General features: G+C 37.9%; 1 protein-coding gene across 1 annotated transcript; it reads left to right on the top strand.

Moving 5' to 3' along the window:
* Positions 1–5555: 5555 nt before the first annotated feature.
* LOC128209738 (uncharacterized) lies at positions 5556–7217 on the top strand. The gene is made up of 2 exons (XM_052913919.1): positions 5556–6465; positions 7080–7217. The coding sequence occupies exon 1, from the start codon at positions 5855–5857 to the stop codon at positions 6437–6439; it is 585 nt and encodes a 194-aa protein (XP_052769879.1). The 5' UTR covers positions 5556–5854; the 3' UTR covers positions 6440–6465; positions 7080–7217.
* The last annotated feature ends 3522 nt before the right edge of the window (positions 7218–10739 follow it).

Raw genomic sequence — 10739 nt, 5'->3', positions numbered from 1 at the left:
AACCATATCTATTGGCTTCAATCCTGTTCTTATTGGTACTCTCCCAATGTTATTTGCATCGATGTTCTATTATTTGTAGCATGAATTTGCTGGGATTGTGCCTGGAGATCTTTTCGTTAACATCTGTTTACGCTGTACAGAGATCACTACGGTTTACGTTGAATCTTAATCAATTGGCTCTTTTCAAGAACTAATTGGTAATCTGTCAATAACTTTGCTATTTTCGTCGGTCCTCTATGTCAATCACTGTCATCACGTTTTTAAAAGGAGCAAATGATAAAAATAAATTGTTTGCGTAAACAGAGATGTTTTTGCGAAAGAAGCCACTTCTTTGCAAACACATTGGATGATGATGATAAATGCATAAAATAAGCATCATTTTACATAACGCTGTCTCTCAATAAAACCTTGCATTTGAGATTGGGAAAAATATAAAATCCAACTTCTATATTTTCCATTTTATTAGGTCTCATTTAGACGAAAGGTATATAATTATGTAATTTCCATAATTATTTCAACAACCTCATGTTCATTTTTTTAATAAGACACATCTGAGTGAAGGTAGTATATCTTAACCAGTAACGTAAGTTTCTTTGGTACAAACATGGCATTCTATATTCGTATTTAAAAATTGTTACGTGTACGTTCACAATACATAGATTAACTAAAAACAACCAATGAGAAACATTAATTCGAACCATATACCTGTAGAAAGAAATATGTAATAGGTCAATTAGCTAATCATTGCTAAGACAAAAAGTCGTTACCACGTGAACAGTAACGTATCTTTCAAAACCAACGTAAGTATCAAATACTTTTAAAAAATGAAATATAAAAAGAAATTAACCGTTGTTGACACGTGAATTCATAAGAGATATCTTACAAAATGTATATCCTATTGCATCTTAGTTCATGTCTACATTAAGCAATAACATTAAAATAATTGACGTTATTAGGAAATGTCTAATTGTAATGACACGCATGCAAAGCATGAAAACTTTATAAAAGCTTGCAATTTGAGAGGCAATCATTTTCATCATTATTTTTGGCGACAACACAAATTTTATATTTTGATTGCACTTAAATGATTTGTGACTGCACATATCCGAGAAAATGAATTGAAATTTTATTTTTTAAATGGAGAACATGAAACGAAATGGTCATTTTAGAGGAAAACAACATGTTTTCCTCATCTAAGTAACATTTGTTAACATTATAGAGGATGTGATGCAATAAGTGTTAAAGTTGCAGTTGCGTCTAAAATTGGTTTTGATATTTCATCTTAAACTTGTACATGAAGTCTCGCTGATTTAAAAAAAAAAAACTTTCCTTGTGATATCGTATCTATGTCATTCTAAACGTGTACCATATTCAAATACCTGGATAACGTAGTGCACAAAAAGTTGCCTACACGTTCTTTTACAAATAACAGTAGTGTTTCGAAACCTCGCAATTGTTGCATTCACAATAGTTTGTTGTTTTAAGGTTCACGAACAAGATCTTAATAACACAAGAGTTAAATATTCTTAAAGTGACACTCTTATTCAAAATCAATACATACACATGAATAACAAACAAAAATTTTGAGTGTTAAATCTTTAACTACTTACTAAATAATGCATTTATGGAAAATATTAATTACTGATAACAATTTGTAACCGTGTATTTGATAGCAGAAAGCGCAAAGATATTAAACGATTGGTGAATGCTAAAAGATTTACAGTGATCTACTTTAGTTTCATAAGGTAGAAATACCGTGTTGTCTGCACACTTCTTTCAAATTAAACTCCGAATCCTTCATAAGAACCATTTTTTCGACATTTATTCATCTTTTTAGGTTATTAAAACATTTGCATTAAGTGTGGTAAATCTTATTTGGGAATAAGAGTGCGTCTTTAAAGTTAAGACATTGTACTCTTTACGTACACCTGGATTTTCTGACCTTTGGTCGATTATGTTGACCTTGTTGTACTTACCTTGGCATCATCTCCTCTATTTATTGCTCATTTCCGGTTTTTAGCTGATTTTGTCGTTATTAATGATTTATTGAGACGCCGGTTCCGGGACATTGTCTGGAAAAGTCCATATACACGAGAAGAAAAACAACAACACACGGAATTATGTAGTGAAAAAGATGGAACCTATAGAATTAGCCCCACTTAATATCACCACAATATCGCGCTTTTCGAAAACGCTACATCTAATAAAAATCGACTTACACTGGTTTTAAAAATTCTTCGTCGTATTTATACTTAGGTATAAAGTCAATTCTAGTACAACACTTGCAATTGCTAAAAGTAAAAAAAAGACTGGCGATGGGCATTCAGTACATTATGCCAGTAATAACCACGTTGCATAAGAGCTTATTAATTTGAAGTAGTTTATTACGGATGTTTAATCAACACAACAGTGCAATTTTGATCTAAATTGACCAATATATAAGTATTGAATGATAATGCTCATTTAAAGTAGCTGTTTTACAATCACATAATGACACCTGAAAGTATATACCAGGGCTTACATTTAAGCGCGAGTTTCTACGCGGGTATCTCTAAAAGATATTTTTCTGATTTTTGTTGCATACATGGTAGATTTACAGCGTAATTAAGAAAAGCTTAACTATGTGTTATTTTAAAGAGGGCTATATAGCCTGCAAGACACTAACAGTCCTGGTAGGCATGTTGTTGCAGCAACCAAAATTAACAATACTCCTGTAAGAGCTATCCTAGATGAAAAATGACCGATGTACTAGTTCCAAGAGAGATAAATAGTCCAGGCTTTTGAGAAGGGTGATTCTATCAAGTTCTGACTTACTGTTTGAAAATAAATACATTTTCGCTAGATGGATCCCCCATTTGTTGACAATAGACCAAAGGCCAAGCGTTTCGAATGCGCCAAAGAATTTTGAGATTTTTTTTTATAAAAATTGCAATTCTAGTAAAATTTCTGAAGTGCCCACTGGAGATAAAACTTGGGTTTCTTTGTTGTTTATCCCCAATGACATATAAATGTCAAACCATGGCTTAGTCAAAGACAGACCCGACATATCATTGCAAACAAGCTAAAAGGCGACAAAAACGTTTGTATGCGTTTTTTGGCTTTCATTCGATTTGTCGTGTTGTACAAAGTCCTTGCATAGTTGGTACGACCATCTCAGACAAGTTTTTAAAAGGTACTTATATCTGTCAAATAAATTTATCAAAGTTAATACCCAAGTAATGGTTTGAAAGGCATATTTGATTATCATGACAATGCTTCATTCCACACAAGTAAAATTGTACAATAATTAAAGCAAGAAAATGATTTTCTGGTTGAGCACCGAACCCCTGACCTAAGTGTCTTTTTCTGATTTTTCTTGATGAAAACATTATCTCAGATAAACGCTGTGATTCAAGAAGAGAGCTTGGTGTTCCGATAGTTTCAGTATCTTAACAGTATACCAATCGGATACTATTGTGCAGCATATAGGATGTGGAGAGAGTGTATCTGTGGACGGGGAGAACTTTGAAGGTTAGACGCATCATGTTTTGATGCAGTGAATATGCAGTGTACTGATTATTGAATGTCCCTTTTTCAGCCGAGAGACTAAAATTAGTTTTGCTTTTTACTCAATTCTTTAAACTCCAGAATCTGTTTTGTACAACTAACTTTATTTTATTATCTATTTATGTTTGATTTATTTTATTTTATTTTTGTTCGCTCTTTTTTCTTTCAGCAACATTCATACAAATTGTTCCTGGATAAAAACTCATTATGTGTTATCGCGTGACAATAGACTATGATGAAATAGATATTTGTTCAACCAAAACGATTATTCTTGCAATACATGCTTCACTAATAAAAATACAATTTGCTGATGAACTCAATGAGTCGTTGTATTTGTGTCTGTTTATGAACGCAAACCCTTACGTACAAGGAATTCTAAGCCGTCACTCTTACCGTCACTCTTACGTTGGCTTTAAACTAGTGTCATATCATTTGCATTGTATTAGGTTGTTTATCAGCTCGTCAATGAGTGCAAGAACTCAATTTCTGCTTCCAGTTCTATATGCAGTTATTGCGTTATTGCACTTAGGTGGCGAGCGATTTCAAAATAGGTAAATGATGATGTGGTTCACAATCCCACGTAATAGTAAATCAATATGAAAACCACATATGAGTATAACTTTAATACAAAAAAAAACAGCATAAAACTGAGCACTCCCGACTTCTCTCTTAATCCTAATTTGCTCAAAATCCTTTAGCATTTTGCAATGTCTTTATGTCTTGTCCTTGTTATTTGCATTCGCGTTAAAACTTTACATGTGTGTATGTATAGTTTTGAAATAATCTTGCTAATTTTTTTTTTCAGAAAGCACTTGAACAAATGACAACATATGCCATTAACTGGATAACTATCCACTAGGATACAGGATGTGAGTTAAACATGTAGCTGGATGCTTTCCATGTTCTCTTTCCTCAGACAGTTCGGAAACTTTAGTATAATTAAAAACCAGTTTACTCTGTTAATAAAGATTATGATATCCATTAAATCAATATGAAGCAAAAATCATTTCATACTCCTTACATAAACACTATGATAATCCACTGGCATTGCTCGTACCTTTCTAATATATATTATTGGTAGTGCTAGTACCTTTAGAATATATATTATTGGTAGTGCTCGTACCTTTAGAATGTATATTATTGGTAGTGCTCGTACCATTAGAATATATATGATTAGACTTCTTGGAGTGCTCTTGCCATTACGACTGAATAGTGGTAGTCCTAGTACCATTACAATAACATCTGGTAGTGGATGTACCTTTGCAATACATACTGATAGTGCTCGTACGCGCAGCGCATTTTAGCTTTTTAATAATGAAAATGAGAACATCACCGTAAATTGGATTGAATATCCGTATGCACTGGACTTTTAACTTATTGAAGGTATATGAAAAGTGGGCGGTTCGAAATTGTTTGTGCAAAGGTTACAAATGACCATACACATTTGAGAAACAATGACGAACACTCTTAAAACATACTCGCCTTAATTAACAGAAAACGGAAGCTTTGTTGAGCATCTGGTTATCTTTCATATTTCTGCAAACATGGTTGAAATTTTTTTTTTTTAAATGTTTGTAAATGAAACATAATTTTACAGATTTGTTAGAAAATCAACAGGTTAAATATTGAGATACATTTTGTTTGAGCTCTGAATGGATTTTCCTTTTCTTGTTCAAAGCAATTAGAGACGCCAGATGGTATGAATTGCATAAAAGTCTTATTATGAAAAATGCAGAAGTTATGCAGCAGATGGTCTTTATGGGCAACATATTTATATCAGTTCAAAGAAACTCACAACTGTATTACTATGTGTTGACCCGACCATAGTCATCGGCTTGTTTCAATAGTTCAACTAGAAAATAATACTTTATAAGCCATTTATAAAGTGGTTTATATTTGTGAGACATAATATTATTATAATTTTCTTCTTTGTATGTTGGCCTTGGAGGTTGGAGATATCGCAACATAAATAAGTTTAGTGTAACCGCACATTATTTAGTGCAACATAACCTCTGTCATAAATTAGCCTCGTTTTGGATGCGCAGCAGCGAAAACTTTTCAGAGAAGTTTTACAAATTTATTTTATCAATTCACCTTCCTTTTCTTTGTTAAATTCGCAATTTCGTGTGTTATTTAATACAGCTACGTTTTCGTCTTTCCTTATTTTCCTTGTCCATGACGAATTGATTTGCTAAAGGATAATTGTCCATTTTTGTTTACCGACGCTGTCGTGACCTACTTCTCTTTGTTGTGGCATTTTAGCTTCATTAAATTATTTTATGTAATATTACAACGGGTTTTTGTTCTAATGATGGCCGGCGTTTTGATTATAGGCCATTCATTTACGAGACGTCTCTCTTCTTGGTGTGTCCAAAATGGACAGGCTAATATGAACATTGATTCCAGCCGGTTGCAGGTTTTTTGGCATGGACAGGGAGGAGCCACCATTGTACATCCCAGTCATTCTAAATCTCTGTGGAAGGAATTACATATGGCTACTGACCTGGATGCCACAATGACCTTTGTAGATATCGGTAGCAACGACCTTTGCAATCCGACTGCTACTCCTTCTATAGTGGCTAATGCTATTATTACCTTTGCACAGGATCTATTGTCGGGAGGTTGTAAAGTTGTGATCATCAGCGAAATACTTCCACGTCAGGGAGCCTCAGTGTACAATCAGCGGGTAGCTGACACGAATGCTCAGTTAGAGGGTTTCTGCTCTGGTGCACCTCAGATGATATTTTGGAGACACTCAAGGAACAACTATAACAAGCGCTTCCTCACAGATTATGTTGCCCCTGATGGTATACATGTGGATCCTTCACGGGGCATGAGGAGGTACTTTAGCTCGGTTCGGGGCGCAGTTCTCTTCGCGGAGCGCTACCTTTGAACACGCAGTCCCTGCACTACTAGCAGGTATGTCTTAATGGCCATGTGGCTTTCTAATTTGGTTGATTGGCTTGGCTACCCCTGACTGGCTCTTTTGCTCAGTGCATAGTGTGGTTATACTTGCCATATCTTCCATTGTGAATATGTAGGACACTTTTGGTTCTTTGAACCTTTACAGTATGTCCAAATTACAATTTTTCACGGGGTCTTGGACTCACCTGGTTCTTTTGAGCCATTTTCAGTGTTTCCATACTACCATTTTTACACCTTCTTAAGTGGTTTCACCTGTTTTATGAGCCGTCTGGGTAATCCAACTGCTATATGGACCATCTGCTGTGATTCCCATAGGTTCATGAATCTTTTTCAGTGTTTCCACTCTGCCATTGTTTATGCGTGTTTCACCTGGCTTATGGGCCATTTTTAGTGTTTACGCGCTGGCAGTTTCTGTTATGGTCTCACCTGGTTTTTGTAACCATTTTCAGTGTTTCCATTCAGACATTGTGGTTTTCACCTGGTCTTGGTACCATTTTAGTGTTTCCACATATTCTTTTTTGTGTCATATGGTTTTCCCGTGACCTGTTGGCAATATCTCGATATTGCTTTGTAATACTGTTACTGTTCGCGCTTTGACCTTTTTTCAGTATGCCGAAACGACGGCCAAATGAGGTGACCTCGGGAAAAGGGAAGGCCTCCAAACCTCAACAGCCGGGTCAGAACCGCCTTGCCACCTTGGTTGCTGAGGCCCTTTCAAACGATGAGGACATCCTGGAGGAAATATCTTCGCTTCTCCTTGCTAAACGGTCCAAGCAAGATGGTACGGCTGCCAGCACTTCCAGCATGGAGGATGTGTCTGACTCTGTGTCTGAGGTTTCAGTTAATAGTGTTGACAATGCTGATATTTTCACTGAGCCTCCTCCACAGGTTGATTTAGGCGTTTTCTCCATTGTACACCCACCAGTTGAGAAAAAGTTACGAATACAAATTCTCAATCGCGAGTACGTGGAATTAAGTCGTCTCATCTTTTTGGACAGTACCCTTGAGGAAACCATAACTATTAAAAAATCTGACCACCAAACCGTTACATCTGTCCAAACAATACCTGTAAAAAAAATACAATCCATTACCACATGGTGTAAAGCATTTCAGAGGTACGCTGACATTTACTGCACCAAATACCCATTGGAATCTCCTGAACTTTTTAAATACATGTCAGTAATCCAATCCTTGGCACACTTTAATCCTCATTGTTGGCTAATGTATGATATGAAGTTCCGACAGCTCCGCGCCACTTCCCCTGTGCCTTGGGGCAATCTCCACACAGAGACTTATCTGTTCTGTTCTATCTCAAGCCCTGTACTTTTTCGTCCCCAACAATTTTCCCAATCATCCATGCCACACTATGTCATGCGTAGGAAAGGATACTTTTGGGAATTCCAGCAGCGAAGCTCTTGCCCTAAATCCAAGTGCACCCTTGCACACCGCTGTGGCAACTGCTCCGACCACAGTCATGGTGCCCACAAATGCTCCAAACCAGTCCGTCAGTACCAGCCTGACCAGCCCTCAAGCAACCCACATAAATTCTACCCTACCTCCTCCAAGGCACCAAATCCCTCCAAATAATATTCCTTTGCCAACGCCGGTACGTGCCAATGATCTTGCCAGGTATTTGGACGGTTATGACCCTGCAAAATCATCTTTTCTATTGAAAGGTTTTCAAAGTGGTTTTTCCCTGGGTACCACAGCTACGCCTTCAATCGCTATTCATTCCAACCACCCTTCCGTTTCAACCCATTTAGATTTTGTTCGATCAAAGGTTATTTCCGAAATAAAGCTAGGTCGAGTTAAAGGGCCGTACTTAGCCCCACCCTTTCCCAATTTCATTTGTTCACCATTAGGTGTTGTCCCAAAGAAATCATCCACCTCTTTTCGTGTCATTCACGACTTGTCATTTTCAAGGCACTCCCTTTCAGTCAATGCCACTATCCCACCAGAACACTCAACAGTTACTTTGGAGACCTTTGACACAGTAGCACGTCTGGTTTTAGATGCTGGCAGAGGTGCACTCATAGCTAAAGCTGACATTGAGGAAGCTTTTAAAATTATTCCCATTTCACCATTTGATTACCATAAGCTAGGTTTCTCCATAAACAAATGTTTCTATTTTGGTACTGTGTTACCTATGGGTGCTTCTTCATCTGTCCAAATTTTTTATGCTTTCTCTTCATGTTTGCAATGGATCCTACAAAACCAATTTTCAGTTAAACGAGTTTCGCACATAGTTGACGATTCTATTTTTGTAGGCCAACGTCAGTCTGACGAATGTCTGTCCTACCTTAATAATTTTTTCTCCCTTGCCCAGGACATTGGTGTCCCCATTAAACATCAAAAGACAGTTATGCCCTCCACTTTAGTTGACGTCCATGGTATATTGCTCGACACCGAGACCCTCACTGCCAGATTACCACAAGATAAGCTCCAGACTCTTAAGTCTTTGCTATCCACGTCTATGAAACGACGCAAGGTTACCTTACACCAGCTACAATCCATATTGGGTCATCTCAATTTTGCATGCAATGTCATAAAACCTGGCCGTTGTTTCCTTCGCAGGCTCTATGACTCAACTGTTGGCGTAACCAACAAACATCACTTCATTAAGCTATCAGCCGAATGCCGAGCTGATCTCAACCTTTGGTACAGTTTTTTAGACAAATACAATGGTTGTACTTTGTTGACTGGTGACCGTTTCATATCCTCTGATACTTTACATTTACACACTGATGCTGCCGGTTCAAAAGGTTTTGGCTGTACCCATATGTCTTCATGGACATATGGTGTCTTCACTGAGAAAACAAAATCCCACCATATCAATATCCTGGAACTATACCCCATCACATTAGCTGTGTTCCTGTTCGGCAAAAGCTGGCTTAATAAAAACATCCTCTTCATCTGTGACAACCTTGCCGTGGTTCACTGCCTCAATAGCCAAACTTCTAAGGACCCTGTCATGATGAAGCTTATTCGCATAATTGTACTTCAGGCCCTTGAACACAATTTTTGTTTCCGTTCTAAACATATCCCCACCGCCCATAATACGGTGTGTGATCTTCTGTCTCGGTTTCAGGTCGAGAAGGCCCTAAGACTCGCGCCTCACTTGGACCCAAACCCACTTCCCATACCCCATCATGTGTCACCTCTGAGCTTGCTTCATTGAAGGAACAGTTATTGGAGGCATCATTAGCACCTTCGACCCGTGCAGTGTACTCCAAATCATGGACCAAATTCAAAGATTTCCATGCAAACTTCGCTTCGCATCAACCTGTTCTGCCATCGTCTGTTGACTTGATCACTTCCTTCGTGGCCCATCTTTTCAAACAAGGTCTCTCGCCTTCCACTATCAACAGTAACCTTTCGGCCATTTCCTATTTTCATTCCCTTTCGGGATTTCCGGACCCATGTGCTAATACCCAAGTCCGCCGCATGACGTTGGGTTGTCGTAAACTCAAGCAACACGTCGACACCCGTCTTCCTCTATTACACACCCACATCACACTGTTAATTCAAGGCGTTGCTTCTTTGTACCAATCTTCACCTTACCTGCAAAAGCTTTACTGTGCCATTATACTTCTAGCTTTCTTTGTTTTTTTCCGCATTGGTGAATTGTTACCACTTTCACCACATTTATCCTCAGCTGTTGTTCAACGCCAACATGTTACAGTCTCCTCAACATTCTTGCGCTTACATTTACATAATTACAAAACTCAGAAAACCGACAAACCTCTAACCATCCTGATCAAATCCCAATCCCCATTATGCCCTGTTAAAGCCCTGCAGGCTTACTTCCTAGTCAGGGGGGACAAAGATGGCCCATTATTTGTGTCTTCCATTTCATCACCAATTTCAGTTTCGGTCCGTTTTCAATGAACTTCTTGTTTACGCTAACCTTTCCCCAAGTACTTATAAACTCCACAGTTTTCGGATAGGCGCTTGTACCCAAGCTGCTCTCCTTGGGGTCCCTGACAATGAAATAATGCGCATGGGGCGCTGGCGGTCAAATGCTTTCCGCCGCTACATCCGTCTTCCCAACATCAGTTCTTAATACTCGTACCTCTGACTTGCCTCACATATTAGCAGCCTATGGAAGACATTGGGGTGTGTTTTCCCTCTGGGTTCTTTCCTCTTCTTGGTTCATCTTTAATTGTTCTCATGCCATCTACATATCTCTCCTACTTGCGAATGGAGACTACCCTTTCTTGTATATACCTTTCATTTTATAGTTTTGTTTACCTATGTTACAAATGTCC

Source organism: Mya arenaria, chromosome 11, assembly GCF_026914265.1.
Source record: "Mya arenaria isolate MELC-2E11 chromosome 11, ASM2691426v1".
Lineage (NCBI taxonomy): Eukaryota > Metazoa > Mollusca > Bivalvia > Myida > Myidae > Mya > Mya arenaria.
The sequence above is the reverse complement of the archived record's forward strand: the minus strand, read 5'-3'. Positions and strand labels throughout refer to the sequence as shown.